Raw genomic sequence first — 19,718 nt, 5'->3', positions numbered from 1 at the left:
TTGATTTCCTTTAAGCGGCAGGCGGAAATGTGTGGTTTCATGCAAAAAAAATTAAAAATGCATAGAGCCCGAGCAGATAGCGTGCAAGCATCCCTAAAGCTTCCCGTGAAAGAAGCACGGAGATCAAAGATGGCTGGCGGTGCTGCCTTCTTGCCCCGCCAAGCACCGATGGGGCAGGGCAACTGCACCACCTGCTGGGGTAAGTGGAAGATTTCTAACCCACCAGGTTCAGAAGTGCAAAAGGCTTCGTCTGCAGCCTGGCAGAGGGACCCCCACTATAAGTAAGTAAAATCGAACCCCCCCCCCCCAATATCTGCCTCCGAGTGACACTGAGGCTGAGGCCTGAGGTGCTCTGGGCTGGGAGACTGACGGAGGACTCGTGGCTGGTGGGGAGCATCTGGAGTGTCTTCCTCTCCTGGGAGCGTTTCGCTCCGCATTGCAAACGGACGGGCACATCTGGACCGTGCTTGGCACTTTTTCGTTTATCTTAGTGCCCAACGGGTGATGCCTGCGAGCTGGAAAGCTTCCCCTCTCCTCTGGCTTGGAGGGGGATCTGGCACAAGGGAAGCCGATGAGCCTGGCCAGGACCCCTTTACAGGGCAATATTCAAAGCCTTTTCCGCGCTTAAATCAACCACCCTGCGATTCCCACCTAGACATCTCCCTGCTTTCTTTTCCATTGAAAAGTCCAGCCTGGAAATGTAACCTGCCCAGGCACCCTGGCAACTCTGAAAGGGGGGAAGTACCTGCCTGCCTGCCTTCCCTTTGAAAACCGGGCATCGGAGCCGCAGGCGACTGGACACTTTGCACTTCGGAGGGCAGATTGAAAGTTGCTCCCAAAAATGGGGCACAGAACGGGTAAACGCTCTCATGGGACAAGTTTCGAAGTCTTTCATTAACCGAGTTAGGATGATACATTCCGATGAGCCGGGACTCCGCTCCGTGCGCTGGGGGAGGAGAGGGATGACAACCGCCGCTCAACAGTGACACCTAGCGGCCAGACTGCGCGGCCTTGCTTGAGTGTCTCCATGGGACGTGGCTTAGGGGTAGTTGCAAAGGAAAGCTCATAGCCCTAGTTCCCAGCTCTGGTTCCAACTTAGCTAGAAGACTAAATGAGAGAAGGAAATTGTCAGAACAAAACAAAACAAAAAAATCTATAGAAAGGAATGAAAAGTTTCACAATGTTGTGTTTCGCAGTCATCTCCTGGAAGTGAATGTAGGTGCATTAACTTTGTCAGTGCTAAGGCAAATGACCCATAAAATGCTTTTGATTTGAAGGTGCCTGGGGGCTATTCGGCAGCTACGAGTTATGGGTCCTCTTTTCTGCTACCGGAATACTATTCCTGCTTTCTTTGACTGGAAATATTTTCTGCTGCTTGAGGCGGCACAAAAAGGGTAAGTTGCAAAGTTAAAAGTGCGTGAGCAATTTATTTTACTGGGCTACAGAGGGGGATAACAAGTGACAGAAGTATAAAGCCTGAACCGTAACGCTCCCCAGGACCGTCTGTTTCCTCTCAGAGAGCCTCCAATGCTCTGAGGGTGAGCATGGGGGGCATCAGCTGATGTGTCAATGGGATCAGCCCAGGAGAGGGTGACAATAAGGGGAGGGATGTGTGCCCCGGAATCAACTGGGGCAGGAGGGTGGGGACGTGAGCTGCTCCCTGACAGGGGGCATGGGAGAAAGTACTGACAGCAATAACTTCCCTTTAAACAGCTTGAAATACTGCAGAGCCTGCTCATGGACATCAGCACCCAGGCCAGTGCTGCTTTATAATATACAAATGTTAGTTCTCTTCCTACAGATGTTTGTTTTCATACATTTTCTTTATCCCTTAAGAGAAGAACAGGAATTTGTTTCATCACTTCGGGAGACGGTGAGTATTGTTTTGTGTTCCCTTTAGCTGGGCAGAGAGAGAGAGAGAGAGAGAGAGATGTCCGAGGAAAACTGAAAGCTTAGTAGGCTGCGATGCCTCTCAAGGAGGCAAGGATGAAATTGTGCAGATGGGTGCCCTCTAACAGAGCCACAGAAGCCGAGCAGCAGGACCTGAGCTTCTGGAAAAACACAGGTTCTCTCTTCAGATGGAAAAAGGATGAAAGGGAAGGAGCGAGGAAGGAAGGAACATGAGAGAGACTAAGGCAAGGCTGTGAGAGAAGGGGGGCAGGGAACAGGAATACAACATAAAGTGAGGAAGGAATAGAAAAAGAGGAAGTGAGGAGTGAAAAAGAGTAGGCTAGGAAGGGGAAGGGCGGACAAGAAAACAATATCAAGCAGGACAGAGAGGAAAAGGGAAATACAGAGAAGGCAGATGAAAGGGGTACATTTTGAGGGCGGTTTTCACAGTCCATTTACTCAGGTGAAAAGGTTTTTCTGAATACTGCCCACCCTCCCTGCGTGTAAAAGTATTGAGCGGGCGGGCAGAGGATGGCAGAGGGCAACGTCTGCAGTTCTGAAGGGAAAAAGTGTCCACAGAAAAAGTAGATGCAAAGGTTGGAGGATACTTTTTCCTTGGACAGTTGTCAAAGGGAGAGGCGGTGCATGTTTTCCCTGCAGGGAGTCTGGCAAATTGCCCCCTAAAAAGTGGGCAGCTATAGCAATGGAGTTAGGGCAGGGAAAAATAAATTAGACACTTACAGGTGAATTTTCAAAGGAGTTACGCATGTAAATGTAACATACTGCATCGTAGCAATTTTCAAAAGTCATTTACCCACGTTAAATGCTCTTAACATGGGTAAAAACTATGGACAATTCAATGGCATATAGCGAGGCAATTTTCAAAAGCCCACTTACATATCTAAAGTGCATTTACACACGTGAAACCCAGTTTTAAGCCTGTAAATGCTTTTGCAAATCAGGCTCTGAGCTCTGATTTTCAGAGCTAGGCACAGAATTTTAGGGAAATTAATTATACATCTAAGTTTAGGCACCTACATTAGAGGTCCCTAAATATAGGGAGTCCATAGTAAGTAAGCTGGGAAGCAGGAAAATTATCTGGGTAACGTTATTCAGCAGATCCTAACCACATACGTGTTCCACTGAATAGACTGGGCTAAAGTCAAAGCTACCCAGATAAAGTTATCATCATAATCTCAGAGTAGCCTTTTGGCACAACCGGACCTGCCCAGATGGCACTAAATATAAGCATTAAAGCCCTGCCCCCAGAACACCCCAACACTGCCCCTTATCCAGCTAAAGTTTAAACTGGGTGCAGGGGAAGTTTTAGAAACCCCACAATTCTGTTGGGTAACTCAGGAAGTTAACCAGACCTCTAAATTGTGCTGAAAATCTTCCTAAAACATAGGCACTGAGGGCTCAGTTTCAAAAGATGCTCTGTGCCATCTTCAGATGCCTATTAGGGAAATGTTCAATCGAAGTGAGGGCTTAAATGTAGGCCTATGATTCATGGGGGTCAATATTTAAAAGCCACAGCATGGCTAAAAGTGCTGCTGAATATCTGGATAAATGTGGCCACACACGGTGGGGCCGATGCAGTACAGTGTGCTCAGCCGAGTGCACTGTTTAACCCATGGTTGGACGTGGGTTTTGGATTCAGGTCCACAACCCCTTATTCTGTAAGGGGATTGGCGCGTCCAAAACACGTGTCCAACCCCCCCCTCGAAGCTAATAGCACTCATCACATGCAAATGCATGTTGATGAGCGCTATTAGCTATTCTCCCCCGATTGGGGGAAAAAATGTGTGCCCGACACGCACATTTTTACCCTCAGAAATTAACGCCTGCCCAGAGCAGGCGTTAATTTCTGAGCAGCTCAAAAAGTGTACAGAAAAGCAGAAAAAATAGTCAAAATAATATTTTGTAAAAGCAGAAAATACTGCTTTTCTGTACTTCCTCTGACTTAATATCACGGCGATTTTAAATTGGAGGAACAAAAAGGACAAGAATGTTTTTAAAAACTTTTTTTTTCTAAAAAAGTGTGCCAGCGGTCAAGTTAGGAATGCTCAATTAACAAGCACCCATTTTCCTAACCTGTGGCTGTGCACAGGTTAGGAAAATGGACACTCGTAAAATTGAGCATCCATATTCCTAACCGGCTGACAGCCAACCTCTCCTGGGCATTCACTGCCAAGGAGGCACTAGGGGTGCACATTTGTCCCTAGCGCCTCCTTGGCAGCGAGAGCCCCCTCATTTAAATATTTGATCATGCGCTCAGGAGGGGTGGCTGGGAGCGCGTTAGGAAAACGGGCATTCAACACCGAGCGCCCGTTTTCCGCACAGATTTATTGCGTTGGCCCCAGTGTGCGCAGCTGCAGTTAGGAATCTAAACCTTTTGAAACTTGAGCTCTTTCTGATTAACTAAAAAAAAAAAGATCAACTAGCAAAAAAAAAAAAAGGTTTAATAAAAACTAATTTTACTGTAATTCCAGAGTGGGCATCTCCTATTAGTAGAGAAGATAGGGCCAGATTGCACACCTTGGCTTCCTTGACCATGGTGTCCTATTAGCCCTTACCAGGGCAATGGCTTATCCATGGTATAAAATGCAAATACTGTCATTTTGTAAATGTTACTTTGAAATCTCATTCTCCTCTCCTCAGTACAAGCCCTGTCATCCAAATGACTCACCTCTTTAATCTCCTCCTTGCCATACGGACCATCCGCTGTCTCTCCTCTCTTTAAAGCCTCCCCTCTTCTCTGTCTTCTTGTCCATGTCCCTTTAACTCTTTTCTGTTGCCCCTGTTCTCACACACTTCTCTGTTACAGATTCAGTTTTAAAAACATAGAAGAGAATCCTGTGTATGGAAACCTCAGTTTTCTCCAATCAGGTGAATGTGTTAACAGTATTTATAGACATTTGTGGTAACATATGGAACATTCTAGTATTCTTAAAACGTGTCCGTGAATGTGCAAACCTCACTATAAAACCTGTGGCAGTCACAGAGATGGAACCTGGATGATCTGATGTGATTTTAGAGCCCATCTCACCAATCTCCCAGAAAAACTCTCTTTGTGCACTTTTCTTTGCCAATCACCAGACTCTCCTAATTCCAAATGGAGAGATAAAACCAGTCCATGAACTATGCCACCAACCAAATCTAGAATCCAAACCAATATTACAGGTTTGTGGAGGATGGGTCCAATAAAAATGATTAGCCAGATAGACTTACTTTTTGTCACATCTTACTTCTGGGCATGAGTAACATGACATAGTGTTTCCTGTTAATGTCTGCCTGGATTGGCCTCGGTTAGAGAGAGGATGCTGGGCTCGATGGTCTGACCCAGCATGGCATCTCTTATGTTGTTATATTTATTTATTTAAAAGTTTTATATACCGCACCCTACAAAGAAAATTTCTCAGGGCGGTTAACAAAGTTACATTCATATTAAAAAAAAAAAAGTCAAAATAATATTTTGTAAAAGGAGGATTTGACAATGGAAGATATATGATGTGCCATTTAACATTCAGAGTTCAGTGTTCCCCAAGGCTATGGGCTTTTTGTACAATTGGGATACGGTGTCCATTGATTGTTATGGAGTAAGGTGGACAGTGTGATGGGTTTACGATTGCTGATAAATGCATGATTTCCTTTTTGGCAGTATTGAGTTTGAGGTGATTGTGAGATAACCAAATATTAACTGAAATGATGCAAAGTTTTACGAAAGATAGAGTATTGGACCATGATGTGTTGTAAGGAATAAAAAACTGAATGTCATTGTCATAAATGTTGACATTTATGCCAAGACCAGAAAGAAGTTGACATAACAGAAGTAGAAACATATTAAAAAGTAAAGCGGAGAGAGAGGAACCTTGGGGTACACCTGAGGGAATTATGTACCAGTCAGAATTGTTTGAGCCAGTTCTCACTTGCTGTGGACAACTGAGTAAATAGGAAGTGAACCATTGGAAAACAGTACTAAAATGTAATCTGTGTTGGAATCAAAACCCGCATGATAGTGTCAAATGATGATAGGGGTAGAGTTTCAGTGCCGTGTCCTTGTCTAAATCCACATTGGTTTGGATTTAAGATTGAATTTTCATTGAGGTAATCTGTTGGGTCTGTTGGGTCAACAGTAGTCTTGTTAGGAATTGAAGAAATAGACACTTGTTTCAAAGTAGCAGGGAATGTACCTGAATTATGAGATGAATTAACCAAGTGAGATAACAAAGAGATATGATCCCGATCTGTTTTGCGATGAGTAGTCAGACAGGGATTTAAAGGGCTAGAAGACTTCATTTGGGCTAGTATTTGAGATATGGTTAATGAGCTGATGTCTTGAAAAAGTCCCAGGTGTGTAATGGGATTTATCATTAAGTTTAGGAATTGAGAGATGTAAGAATTCGTTGGAGATATTGGTTTCTTTTTCTTTGAAAAAAGAAGCGACTTTGTTCCAGTAGTTATTATCAACATGAATAGGAGGATTTTGTTTTAAAGATGTTAATGATTTCACAATATTGAATGATGTGGCTGGACTTCCATTTGTAAGTGAAATTTTTTGTGAGTAATAAGATTTATTTTGTAATATCTATTTGTTTTCTGTATTTGGCTAAATAAGCCGTGTAAGCAGATTTGCGAGCAGGTAATGGAGTCTTTCTCCAGTGATATTCATGACGTCTTAGAGTTTTTTTCATGTCTCTTAAATGGGAAGTGAACGAAGATGCATTGTTTTGCAGTCCCTCAGTCCTCCCCTCCTCTCTTCCTTCTGGGTCTAGATCCCCTATCCTTCTGCCCCCTTCTCCATGAGATCCCTCCTCCATCTCATGCCTCCAAAATCTGCTTTCCCTCCCTAGTCTTTCCCCCCATTCTCTATCCCCCTTTTGTCTTCCCAGCACTGATCAGAATTTGAGAGAGTTTGCCTCTGCACTTTCATACACTTGTCACAAAATCTATGTTTGAGCTTTCTCAGGAACCTGTGGGCTGCACTCTGATTTTACCTTCTGTCCCAGCATTTGATATTGCAGTGAAACACAATGTTGAATAAAACTCATATTTTGGTCCTCGTCTTCTTCCTCCAAGGCCATCTTTTGTTTCTTGCTCCTTCCTCCTGGATTGACACACAGGCTTACTAGATCAATGCCTAGGGCATCAAAATTTGGGGTGGCAACATTCCTGCCCCCGCCTCCCTGCAGTCCTGCTCTGGACCTTGGAAGGCACCCCCCTGCTGTTGCCACTGCCTCCTCCCCCAGACCTCAGCCCCAATGGCAATCCTCAATGCACAATAAATGCAGGGCCCCACCCTGCCCTGCATGAATGCTTACTACAAGGATTGCCAGGGGGAGAGGGAAGAGGGTGGCATGGGTACTGGCACTGAATTAATGCATAGGGGGTGGAGGCCAACCAGATCTGCCCTTGGTCTCATCTCCCACCTTCCTTGTGATTTTTTTGGTCACTCATTTTATTGCTTTTTCCTCATTTAGTTTTTTTTCTATTTCTTTTTTCCCCTAGTCACATTTTCATCTTCCTTCTTACGCTTGAATACACAACACTGTGTGACATCTTGTTCTCATTTTTTTTATATTACACTGTCTTTTGTCTGTGCTATTCCTTTGCACCAGTTTGTCTCTTATTTTGTTTGTTTTCATTGCCTTTTCTTCTCCAGTCTATCCCTCTCTCTCTCTCCCCCTGCCTTTCTCCTCCCATACTCTTCTCCTCTCCCAGTAATGCTGACAATCCAGCCGCTGCTTTTGCCAGGGAACAGGTTCTCTGCCCCCACTAAGGCCCTTTTGCACAGTAATGCTCTCCCTGCAGCTATCCTCTCATCGCACAGTGCAATCAGCGCTGAAGCCTGGCACGACCTGTAAAGGCTCCTTGGTGCACGTGAGGAGTATTCTGATCCATGAAGCACCTAAAAGAGCTGTGAGACTCACGTGCAGGATGGAAGGAAGCTCAGTGATGAGAGAGGTTCATGGGGAGGCTAAAAAGAAAGAACAAGGAAGGAAGGGAACAGAGATCCAGGTTATTAAACCTAGAAACTCCAAGCTGCATCAGTCACAATGCAACTCTGATGTTCCTGCATAGCTCAGGTGAGCCTGTGAGGAATCCAGATTGCCATGAAAACCATAAAAAAAGATCCTGTCTGGATAATGTTCTTTATGGTGTGTTTATTGCTTTAGTCTTCCCCAGTTAGAATTTCTTCTACCCGCTGTTTGTTTTTAGTCCATCGATCTACTTTCTCACTCAGAAGGAACAAAAAACTTAAAAAAATCTAGAATAGTCTGATTCTGGGCATTTCATAACTTATCCCAACATGACACTGGTTGATACATTATTGAGTCAGACATTACAAACCTTTGTGTGCATAATGTCCCTGTGTTAGCTGGTCCCGTCCCTTTAAGGTGTTCTTCGCAAGCCCTGTCTTTAGACTTCTCTGTAGAATTAAATTATTCTCTGGTGTGAGGTGGTGTTCCTTACAGTAACGCACTATATAAGAACCTGGCAAGGGTGTTAAATCCAGATTCATCAGAGCAAAAGTAAGAACCACCAACAATAGGTGTGTCCAATATATCCACCAAAATCAAAGAAATTAACATCTATAATAAGAGACCACCATACAAATGAGCCTTACAGTAACACATGATCTGTAAGCAAACTAAGCGATACCAAAACACATATTCAAAACTCCTCATTTCCATAAAGTTATTTAGCAGATATCAATTTTATTACAAGCTTTCTAACTCTCATTCTGATTTACTAAGACCCTTAACCCCATCAAAGAATGAGAAAAAAAAGCCTTAGTAAATCAGGGCCACTGCACCACTTGGCACACTGGGTATGAGTATAAGAGGTCACCACTATGTGTATTCAAAGTCCAATATAATTATACAGGTGGTATTTATAATCTCGTAAGTTAGCATCCTTATCAAATTTTAAAGAATGTAAGACTAATCTATATTTTTGATTGTTTGATCAGCAGGCCAACAATTAGGAGAGAAAAAGATCCTAGACACAGAATCATCAGAACAATGGAAATCCCAGACGCAGGTAACCGTCCATGGGTAGCCCATGCTGCATATCACATGCACTCTCTGCTGACACAAGCTGCCAACCTATTGTCCCAAGTTAAGCACTACTGCAGGTAACACAGGGATGCAAAGAATGACATTACCAGGGAAACAGAAAGATGGCTGGCAGTGGGGTGAAGGCGAGATAAAAAGGAGGTAGCGAATAAAATAGCAGTGAAATAGAAAGGATCCATCCCATTTTTCTGTAGGTAAGTACAGAGTGATAGCATGAGAGAGAGCAGGAGAGGGCTGGAGACAAAATTAGCATGCAGCCTGTTGCCTCTCACATCCAATTAAATTATACTAAAACTGTTTTAGCTCTGGATGCTCAGATGTTTGTCTGAGAGGCAGGGCTGCCAAAGAAAGAAGTCTAAGGATGGCATCTTCCTGCAAATCCCAAACCCTTCTCCAGGATACATTTCTTTAGTCTCCATTCAGCAGTTAGCGGGTCAAGGAATATAAAGCGTTCTGGCAAGGACAATTTCCAAAGCAAGCTAGCCACCTCCAAATGCTAACCAGCCACATAAAGAACAATTCTTTTTTATTATTCTTTTTTTTTTCTTTATTCAAATAGAAAACACATATCCAATTGTCCAATAGCAACATTATATATTTTAACATTATTACCATAGGAAAGAGCCCTCCCTCCACCCTTTTCCCCTAGCAGCCGCCTTTATGCTAGATAGCCCCAAAAGCCACTGGTTTCTAAAACATGGACGACTCATCCTGCCACAATTGAAAAGGACTCCAGCTCTCTTGAAATGAGTGGACTTCGGTCCAAGTTCTCCAAATACTGGTCGGTGTAGCCCTGTCCCGAGCAGGCATGTTTAGCAGAAACATTTTCAGATCCGTCGGTACAGCAGCTTCTAGACCTTATTCCGGTATTTAGAACATGTCCACCAGATATGAAAGAATGATCCAACAGCTCCACATTTCCTCCAACACTGGCCCGTTATGATCTGGGTAAAGCTATTTTTTTTTGTCACATTGGGGTCATGTACCATCTATACAAAAGTTTATATCCATTCTCTACTAATGCAGAGGATACAAAACCGTGACCGACCGACAGAAAACATAAATCCCACATTCCTTCGTTCCACTTTTCCACTAAATCTGATTCCCATGCCACCATGTGTTATGTTTTAGTCGAAAGCATTTCATTTAACAAGGAATATAATTTGGAGGTAATCCCTTTAAGAGTGGCCATTTGGTTGCAGTAGCCCTCAAAGAGTGATTACCCCTTTCTAAAGATTTAGGTGAACTTTCAGCCGAAAAGGAAAATTGATGCCATAATGAAATGTGGTAGGACACTGAGTAGTCATGACACACTGAGCATTCCTGTGATATGACTAACCTTTCTTTAATTCTTTCAGGGGAACTTGGGAAAACCAATCTGCTATGCCAATGTTAACCCGAGGAAACCAGTTCGTTCACAGGGGGTGGATTCTGGGATCCAGTACACGGACGTGGTGACAGTCGTCAAAAGGAAGTCAGATGCAGAAATTTGGGGAGATGCTTTTGACACACACAGGGAACCAAAAGTGACACACAGGCAGGAAACCAAACTGTATGCATCTGTCCAATTACAGCAATACAAACCCCTCTTTGAAAACCAGGACTACGCTAATAAGCAACCAACAGATGTCTAAGAAGGTTCATCCATGGAAACTGGAGAGTGATACTCAGCATAGAGAAAAGGGAGGACTGTTATTCCCAGCCCTGGATTTGTCAATGGGCTCCCATTATACTTGTGCCTAGGGCAGTAAAGATCTAAGATTTGCTGCCTTTAAGCAGACAAATCCCCAATAAATCCTGTCTAAAAAATGTCAAACACAACAGATAAGACAGGAACAAAGATAATGCCTGTAAAAATAGCCGACTAGTTACAGAATAGTTTTAGTGCAAACCTATAAGATCACCTCAAAGGTGGTAGCCCGGACCTCTCGATCATCCACCCAAAAGAAGTCTGAAGACAGCCAAGAAAGCGTTAGAGAATAAAGTTGCTTTTGAGTTGCTTTTTAGTCTGCATGTAAACTAAAACAGAGAAAAAACAACCCCTCCCCACCATGAAACAGAACCTCACTGGAGGTGGGAGGTTAAAAGCAGCAAAAGGCAACATCCTAAATCAGTAAAGGTGATGTATGATCGCAAATGTGGCTTACCCCCTGGACTTCTCGTTAGGCTTCTTTGCCTCTTAAGCAGGATAGGTGCATTGTTGGCAGATAGGATGGCAATTTCCTAGTTTAGTGATTTACACATTTTTATCCATCGGAGAAAGAATACTTTGAAGTTTCCTCTTGCTGATTGTAGTGCTTGAATGAATATGTATTATCTGGTAGTGTGCTACATATTATTCATGTTTAATAAAAAGTTTAAATCTTAAATAAAAATTCTTATGGCTCCAGCTGATAAATAAAAGAATAGTAGATGTCCATTCTCCCTCCCATAGCTTCCCCAGTTTCTCCTCCCACCCACGTATATCTGGAAAGGAAAAAAAGCAACAATCAGTGCTCTCTGTATAGATTTTTGGTCTAAACAGAAATATGGAAACATAGAAATGATGGACCAAATGGTCCATCCAGTTGCCCAGCAAGCTTATGATAGCATCTGCCACGCCGTGCAATTTACCCCCATTTTTATCACTTTCCCAAACTGTAAATGTCAGGGCCCTCAGTTACTGTCTGAATCCAATTCCCTGATACCCCCTGCCGTTGCAGCAAAGAGCAATGCTGGAGTTGCATCCAAAGTATCAGGTTTATTGGTTAAGGGTAATAATCCCATGCCTTCTGTTAAGGGTAGTAACTGCCGCACCAGCAAATTACCCCCCTGCTTATCAGTTCCCCAGACTGTACAAGTCAGGGCCCTTGTTGGTTGCTGCCTGAATCCAATTCCCCTCCCCTGCCATTGAAGCAGAGAGCAGTGATGGCGTTACAGTAATTCCCCTCCCCTGCCATTGAAGCAGAGAGCAGTGATGGCGTTACAGTAATTCCCCTCCCCTGCCATTGAAGCAGAGAGCAATGATGGCGTTACAGTAATTCCCCTCCCCTGCCATTGAAGCAGAGAGCAGTGATGGCGTTACAGTAATTCCCCTCCCCTGCCATTGAAGCAGAGAGCAGTGATGGCGTTACAGTAATTCCCCTCCCCTGCCATTGAAGCAGAGAGCAGTGATGGCGTTACAGTAATTCCCCTCCCCTGCCATTGAAGCAGAGAGCAGTGATGGCGTTACAGTAATTCCCCTCCCCTGCCATTGAAGCAGAGAGCAGTGATGGCGTTACAGTAATTCCCCTCCCCTGCCATTGAAGCAGAGAGCAATGATGGCGTTACAGTAATTCCCCTCCCCTGCCATTGAAGCAGAGAGCAGTGATGGCGTTACAGTAATTCCCCTCCCCTGCCATTGAAGCAGAGAGCAGTGATGGCGTTACAGTAATAGTATGGAGATAAGGGTGGTAACTGCAGCACCAGAAAGTTACCCCCATGCACTCTTTTCTTCATTTCCATCCTCTAGTTTTTTAGGGACCCACAGTGTTTATCCCATGCCCCTTTGAATTCTTTCACTGTTTTCATCTTCACTACCTCCTCCGGAAGGGCATTCCAGGCATCCACCACCCTCTCCGTGAAGAAATATTTCCTGACGTTGGTTCTGAGTCATCCTCCCTGAAGCTTAATTTCATGACCCTAGTTCTACTGATTTCTTTCCAATGGAAAAGATTTGATAATTGTGCATCATTAAAACCTTTCAAGTATCTGAAGGTCTGTATCCTATCTCCCCTGCACTTCCTCTCTTCCAGGGTGTACATATTCAGATCCTTCAGCCTCTCCTCATGGGTCTTCCGATACAGACCCCACACTATTTTGATCACTCTTCTCTGGACCGCCTCCATCCTGTCTCTATCCTCTTTGAGATACGGTCTCCAGAACTGTACACAGTACTCCAGATGAGGCCTCACCAAGGACCTGTACAAGGGCATTATCACATCACTTCCTTTTTCTTGCTGGTTATTCCTCTCTCTATACAACCCGGCATTCTTCTGGTGTTAGCTATTACCTTGTCACATTGCTCCACCATCGTCAGAGCACCAGACACTATCACCCCAAGATCTCATTCCTGGTCCATGCACATCAGTCTTACATCCCCCATCACATACAGTTCTTTTGGATTGCCGCACCCCAGATGCATGACTCTGCACTTCTTGGCATTGAATCCCAGCTGCCAAATCTTTGACTGCTCTTCAAGCTTTCTTAAGTTATTTTTCATTCTCTCTACTCCTTCAGACATGTCCACTCTGTTGCAGATCTTGATATCATCTGCAAATAGGCAAAGGAAGTCTGTGCAGGAGGATGGATGAGACCTGTGAATGTGTGCATGCTCACAGTCACTGGCCCTCTGCAGTGGTTTCTGGTCTAATTTGAAACCTGTTTAAGGTTGTCAACCTGTTGATATTTAGCCAGCTTTGCTGTCCTAACTAATAGGTTAAATGAGGTTATTCATTTGATAGTGTCATCTGATCAAATGGGATTCATCAAGGGGCGTCATTCCTCCACTAATTTGCTGAAAGCATTGTTGGCTATCCAGTTGCCTGCAGGGAAGACTAAAGATGGGATGTTGGTCAGCCTGGATGCTGAAAAGACCTTTGATAGGGTTGTGTGGTCTTATATGTGGTGGATGTTGAAGCAAAATGGGTTTGGTGATCAGTTCATGCAATGGGTACAGTTATTCTATGCTGATTCCAAAGCACAGATCTTGGTCAATGGGGTTTTGTCTAATAATTCCACACTTGGCAGAGATACAAAACAGAGATGTCCCTGTCCCTTTTGTTGTATGTGCTTGCTCTGGAGCCATTGGCTATTAAACTTCAGACAATGACTCTCTTTCAAGGTATATCACTTGGACGGGAACCTATCAAGCTAAGTTTATTTGCAGACAATATGTTGCCCTTTATAGGAAACCCTGGGGACGGTTCTGAGGAAATAATACAAGAGATTCAAGATTCTGGTTTATTCTCAGGTTTAAAAATCAGTGATGGCACATCAGCAGCATTTCCTCTTGATCCAGCCCTAAAAGATAGGTGGGTAGACCCCTTCCCTTTACGATGGAATCTGACTACTATGCGATACTTGGGGTTTCTGGCATGCACATTCAGAAAGTGACCCATATTCATATAATATAGTAAAGGCACTAGATAATTAATAAGTGGATATCTTATCCATTATGAGTAGATCCTCCCTAAAATCCTATACCCAATGCAACTGATTCATGTCTGGATAAAAGAAACAGAATTACGGTTGTAATGGCCTTTGTTCAGCAAAACAAACGTGCTAGATTAAGCTTTACTACTTTACCTGGGGATAGAGTGCAAGGGAGTCTTGTTCTGCCAGATATCAGGGCATATAATGTCACTTATTTACTGTGCTGTATTCAGGAGTGGGTTTCTTTACATCCTAAATTACATTCGGAGGGATTGCTTGAGGAATTGGCGCAGCCTTACCATCCCCTCAATGTATTACACTTTACTAAATGGACATCGATTCTAACATGCATTGGGGGATTTGGGATGCCTGCTTTTAAGGAAGCATGGAAAGGGGGGAGAAACTCCTCTCATAGTTCTGAGATGCTCTCTGCTTTCTTGTCATTTGTGGGTAATCCAGAATTCCCCATCGGGATAGGTACTCTAGTATTCCAGGACTGGAAACAGGGTGGGCTTCAGGGTTTGAGTCAGTCTGTGCATCCTGATTTAGGCTGTTTGTGCTCATTTCAGCACGTGCAAGAGGAATGGTCTCTCCTAAATGTAACTTTTTTCCTGCCTTCAGGCTGGACATTATTATATGTCTGTGAGTAACTAAGCAGGATATAAAACTCATTACTTTTACTGATGAGGAAGACACCTTTTTGGACATTGTCCCTAAATTTAATATGATTAGAATTTGGATCTCATTAATAAGCAACTTCCTTCTCCTCAACTGACCAAATTGGCCTTTCAGTGGGGGACTAGATTTAGGAATCGCATTAGAGGAATCTGACTTGAGCTCTGCGTTCAAAGTTCTCTACAGATATATTTCACCTGCAAATTTGAGGGAGGCACAGTTTTAAATTCTACATCATATATTTCTGACAAGCGCGTTGGGAGCCAAGATGCAGCTCTGGGCTTCTGATTGCAATTGCTGTAGTGGTGCATTAACCTACATGTTCACTGAGTGCCATAAACTGCAGGCATGCTGGCAACACATTTTTGGCTCTCCTAGAAGGGCTGGTGAGCAGTGCTATTGATTGGAATGGTCAAATATTGTATTTATATCTGACAATTCAGTGGCACTCCCAGCTGGGGGTAAAAAAAATGTATATGTGTTTCTCTTAAGCTGTCAAAAAAAAAAGTTATTTTATCCACATGGCATAATGATGAATTACCTGTTTCTAGATGTTGGAAAGTGGCAATGGCCTGGCATGCTTCAGTTGAACTTATGCTTAAAAAAGACCTTCAAGGTCACAAAGCCATATTGACACAGAGGATATTTTCAGCTGTGGGACAGAGTAAAAAGCACACGAACCTGGAAATATTTCTGCTTAGTTGTATCTTGGATGAGAGTGAGAATGGTTGGTATGAATGTGGTATGTATGTTGGGGGTATAGGGACCCAATAAAAAAAAAAAGGGAAAACTGAAGTGAAATTTTTATTGTAATAGTATTGTGTTATCTATTTTTGCCTATTGCATTACGGTTTGTATTGCAGGTCACAATTTTTCTGTAATGTTTTTTGTCTTGATAGTCACTTCAATAAAATATATATTAAAAAGAAGAAACACAAAATGTGCATGTATAGGGAGCATGGCAGTAAATGAAAGGATCCTGAAAGGTGCCACAAGACGGCATCAGAGGTACAGAAGCTGCTCAGCATGTAGCCTTGCCCAGCTAATCATAAGTAGGAGACCTAACCCCTCCTCCCGACCAATCCAAAACAGGAGATAGAGCCCTGCCCCTACTGGCCAATCGTAAACCGGGGATAGAATTCCTTCTCCAGACCAAATTATTGTTCGTGTATACTTTTCATTTTCTCTCCCTTTTGGGCGAATTTACTCATGGATATAATCCCTCCTCCAGACCAATCATTAGTTGAGGCGTTAGCTGTGCTCTTTTTGCTGATGTGTAATATTTCCGCCATATTGTTTGACAAATAATTCTGGCGCCTGAAACGCATCACTTCTGCTCTGCGCGACTGTTGAAGATCGTTATGGTGCCACGGCCTGAAGAGCTAGAGGCGCGCGCTTGAGTCCAGTGTTCCTAGATTGGGCTATTTTCCGACACATGGTAATTTATTTTGTGGGTTGGGCTAGTTTGTGGCTGGGGAAATGGGCAGCTGAGTGCTAGCAATCTTCTTTATTGCTGGCATGTTTTTTTTTCCTTGCCGCAGACAGCCAAGCAGCCCTGCCAGCAGTCGCAGTGTGATGATTCATGAGCAGTGGCCAATCGGAGGCTGAGGAGCCGCAGCGCAGTAGGAAGAGACAGATGGGGAAGAGCGCACTGTATAACTCGCAGTCGGACGCGGGTTGAATAGGCGCTAATCAATCCCCTAATGCAATAAGGGGATTAGCACGTATTCAACGCGCGTCCAATGCGGAGTGAATCCAATAGCGCTCACCATATGCAAATGCACGTGAATGAGGCTATTAGGCATTCACTTCGATGCAAAAAAAAAATGTGCGTCTCAGACACACATTTAGTGATTAGCTATTAACGCCTGTCTGGAGCAGGCGTTAATAGCTGAGTACAGTTAAAACAAATACAGAAAAGCAGAAAAAAATGCTTTTCTGTACTGCCTCCTACTTAATATCATTACAATATTAAGTAGGAGGAAAAACTTAAAGAAAAAAGTTTAAAAAAAAAAACTTGACAGTCGAGTGCAGGAAATGGACACTCAAATGACAAGCGTCCATTTCCTGAATCCCCGGCGTTGGTTTTCCTAACCGACGGACGGCCGAGTTAGGAAAACCGATCGGGTTCTCGTTTATGATGGTGATACATGGCCTGACAAATGAGGCTGTGTGCCTTGGAGGAAATTGCGTCCATACTATAATGCAGCGGTACTGGACCCCAGGCTCCCTCCTCGGTCTGTTATCCCTGATCCTCCGGCCTGTTACTTATGATCTCTTACCTCCAGCCCCCAGGCCTGTTACCTCTCTCAGCTGTGTCCCTCGGTCTTTGTCTATGACAACAGCCACACTCATTCCAGGCCTGTGATCCTCTGTTCTCTCAAAATCTACCCCCCCCCCCCCCACCTGTATGACTCCTGCTGGCTTCTTCCTAGACTCGTTATCACTGATTTCCTCTCATCCTGTGACCAGAGTTCCTCCCGCAATTGTGAACTGAGTCCTTCTCAGCTTATGACCCCTGCCCCTTACTCAGATCTGTGAGCTCTGCCTTCTAAAGTCACACTGGTGACCATCTCCTCTCCCTCCCACCTTAATTCTGTTACCTGGGACCCCTTCCCTTTCCTTCATTTTCATGCTACCAAAATGATAAGGGGAAAGGAACAGCTCCCCTATGAGGAAAGACTAAAGAGGTTAGGACTTTTCAGCTTGGAGAAGAGACGACTGAGGGGGGATATGATAGAGGTGTTTAAAATCATGAGAGGTCTAGAACGGGTAGATGTGAATCGGTTATTTACTCTTTCGGATAATAGAAGGACTAGGGGGCACTCCATGAAGTTAGCATGGGGCACATTTAAAACTAATCGGAGAAAGTTCTTTTTTACTCAACGCACAATTAAACTCTGGAATTTGTTGCCAGAGGATGTGGTTAGTGCAGTTAGTATAGCTGTGTTTAAAAAAGGATTGGATAAGTTCTTGGAGGAGAAGTCCATTACCTGCTATTAATTAAGTTGACTTAGAAAATAGCCACTGCTATTACTAGCAACGGTAACATGGAATAGACTTAGTTTTTGGGTACTTGCCAGGTTCTTATGGCCTGGATTGGCCACTGTTGGAAACGGGATGCTGGGCTTGATGGACCCTTGGTCTGACCCAGTATGGCATGTTCTTCTGTTCTTATGCTTCTGACACCTCTTTGCCTTACATGGTTCAGGGAATGTGACCCTCCAGCTCTCTCTCTCACACACACACCAGTCACCTCCGACCACAACGAGCATTTGCTAGACCAGCAAGTGGCACAGTTTGTGGCTGCTGAGCAATAGGTGGAATTGGTGCTGTCCTGATCTACTGCCTGACCCAGGTGAGAGGTAGCATTTTCTGCAGTTGGCCCCTGTGTTGAGGTTGTCTGCTGACCTCAAGTCCATTTTTGCCTCATTACATGCATGCAATTGTCCCCTGATTCCCTTAGAGCAGTAGTTCCCAAACCAGTGCTGGGGAACAACAAGATATCTGCAATGAATATGCATGAGAAATCTGTATGCAGTGCATTGAACTTTCTCATGCATATTCATTGCAGATCTCCTGAAACCCTGACTGGCTGCAGGTCCCCCTAGACAGGTTTGGAAACCACTACCTTGGATATTCAGAACTACGAATCAGTGTATACATCAGGGCAAAACCAGGATTGGATAAGTCTGTTTGGTTGACTTGGGTTGAGTTGACAATCCTATCCTGTGAAACTCTGGGAGACCTAAAGATGGAATGTTAGAATGAAATGGCAAGCTGTGCTAGAGAAACGTTTGTATTCGTGTGTACATGTGTGCACATATATGGGTATTGGGAGGTTGCAGCTGGTAGGTACGCTTCTCCCAGCTGCCTTGGCTGCAGATATGTGAGGAAGCTACAACTCACCAGGGCTTTGACTTTTGTCACCCTGTCCTCTTTTGAGAAAGCCATAGGATCACAAGAACCAGACACTGCTCCATGCAGTCCCAATTTTCTTCCTATAGCTCTACATTTCTTTCTTAAGCTAACTGTGCTTTATTATATCCCCTATTGCAAATCATTCCAAACATGGAAGTCCACTGTCCCACTTCTTTACATTCTCTATGTCCCCAGCTCTTCACTCTTCTGCCTTGTTCACTGCTTTTGAGCATCAAAGTTTTCTTCTTTCCTCCAGCCATCATTGCTCTCCCAAAGAGCACCTTATCCTTAGAGATGTGAATCGGAACTGATATCGGATCCGATTCTGGTTCCGATTCACATCTCTAATCCTCATCACTGTCACTTCTGCTTCTCTTCCCCACCACTGCCTTTTCTCAGCTGGGGATATCAATCCCAATTTCGGTCCTCCATAGCAACTCCCACCCCATCTACACACGTCAACCCATTACTCCTGCAGCCTAATTCTCCCTCTTTCCTTTATCTCCTCTGCTTTTCTGTACACTTTTTCGGGCTGCTCAGAAATTAACGCCGGCCCACTGAAGCAGAATCACTGGAAGAAGCTGTACAGCCGATACCGGCCAGCTCTTTTAAGGAAGAAGAAAAGGATAAGGGGTGAGGGGGCAGCTGAGGTTTGTGCAAAGGAAGCAACTAACTTTCGATGTTCCCGCCTACTCGGTACAACTGCATTCACACTGCCGCCATCTGCCCAAATTCAATATGGCTACCTCACATTGCAATCACGTGACGCTCAGTCAGCTGCTCTGACTGAGGCTAAGCAGATAGGGTTCGCCACCCCTCCTCCCTTCCACCCGGGTGCAAATCGATTCTGCGCAGGCGCACGGAGTTTCGCGCAATGCAGCACGGGCAGAGAGAGTGACGGCACGCGGCGGACTGGAAAGGGTCACAAAAACATGGCAGGCGGCTGAGGGCGGGGCCTCCCGACGTTGGCGTCGGAAGAGA

General features: G+C 44.2%; 1 protein-coding gene across 1 annotated transcript; it reads left to right on the top strand.

Annotated features, from left to right (window-relative positions):
* SIT1 (signaling threshold regulating transmembrane adaptor 1) lies at positions 1–11,291 on the top strand. Its single transcript, XM_029581039.1, has 6 exons — positions 1–199; positions 1,278–1,394; positions 1,837–1,873; positions 4,718–4,779; positions 8,864–8,934; positions 10,328–11,291. Exons 1-6 carry the CDS (start codon positions 28–30, stop codon positions 10,601–10,603), a joined length of 735 nt encoding a protein of 244 aa, XP_029436899.1. The 5' UTR covers positions 1–27; the 3' UTR covers positions 10,604–11,291.
* The last annotated feature ends 8,427 nt before the right edge of the window (positions 11,292–19,718 follow it).

Source organism: Rhinatrema bivittatum, chromosome 16, assembly GCF_901001135.1.
Source record: "Rhinatrema bivittatum chromosome 16, aRhiBiv1.1, whole genome shotgun sequence".
In the NCBI taxonomy this organism is placed as follows: Eukaryota; Metazoa; Chordata; class Amphibia; order Gymnophiona; family Rhinatrematidae; genus Rhinatrema; species Rhinatrema bivittatum.
The sequence above is the reverse complement of the archived record's forward strand: the minus strand, read 5'-3'. Positions and strand labels throughout refer to the sequence as shown.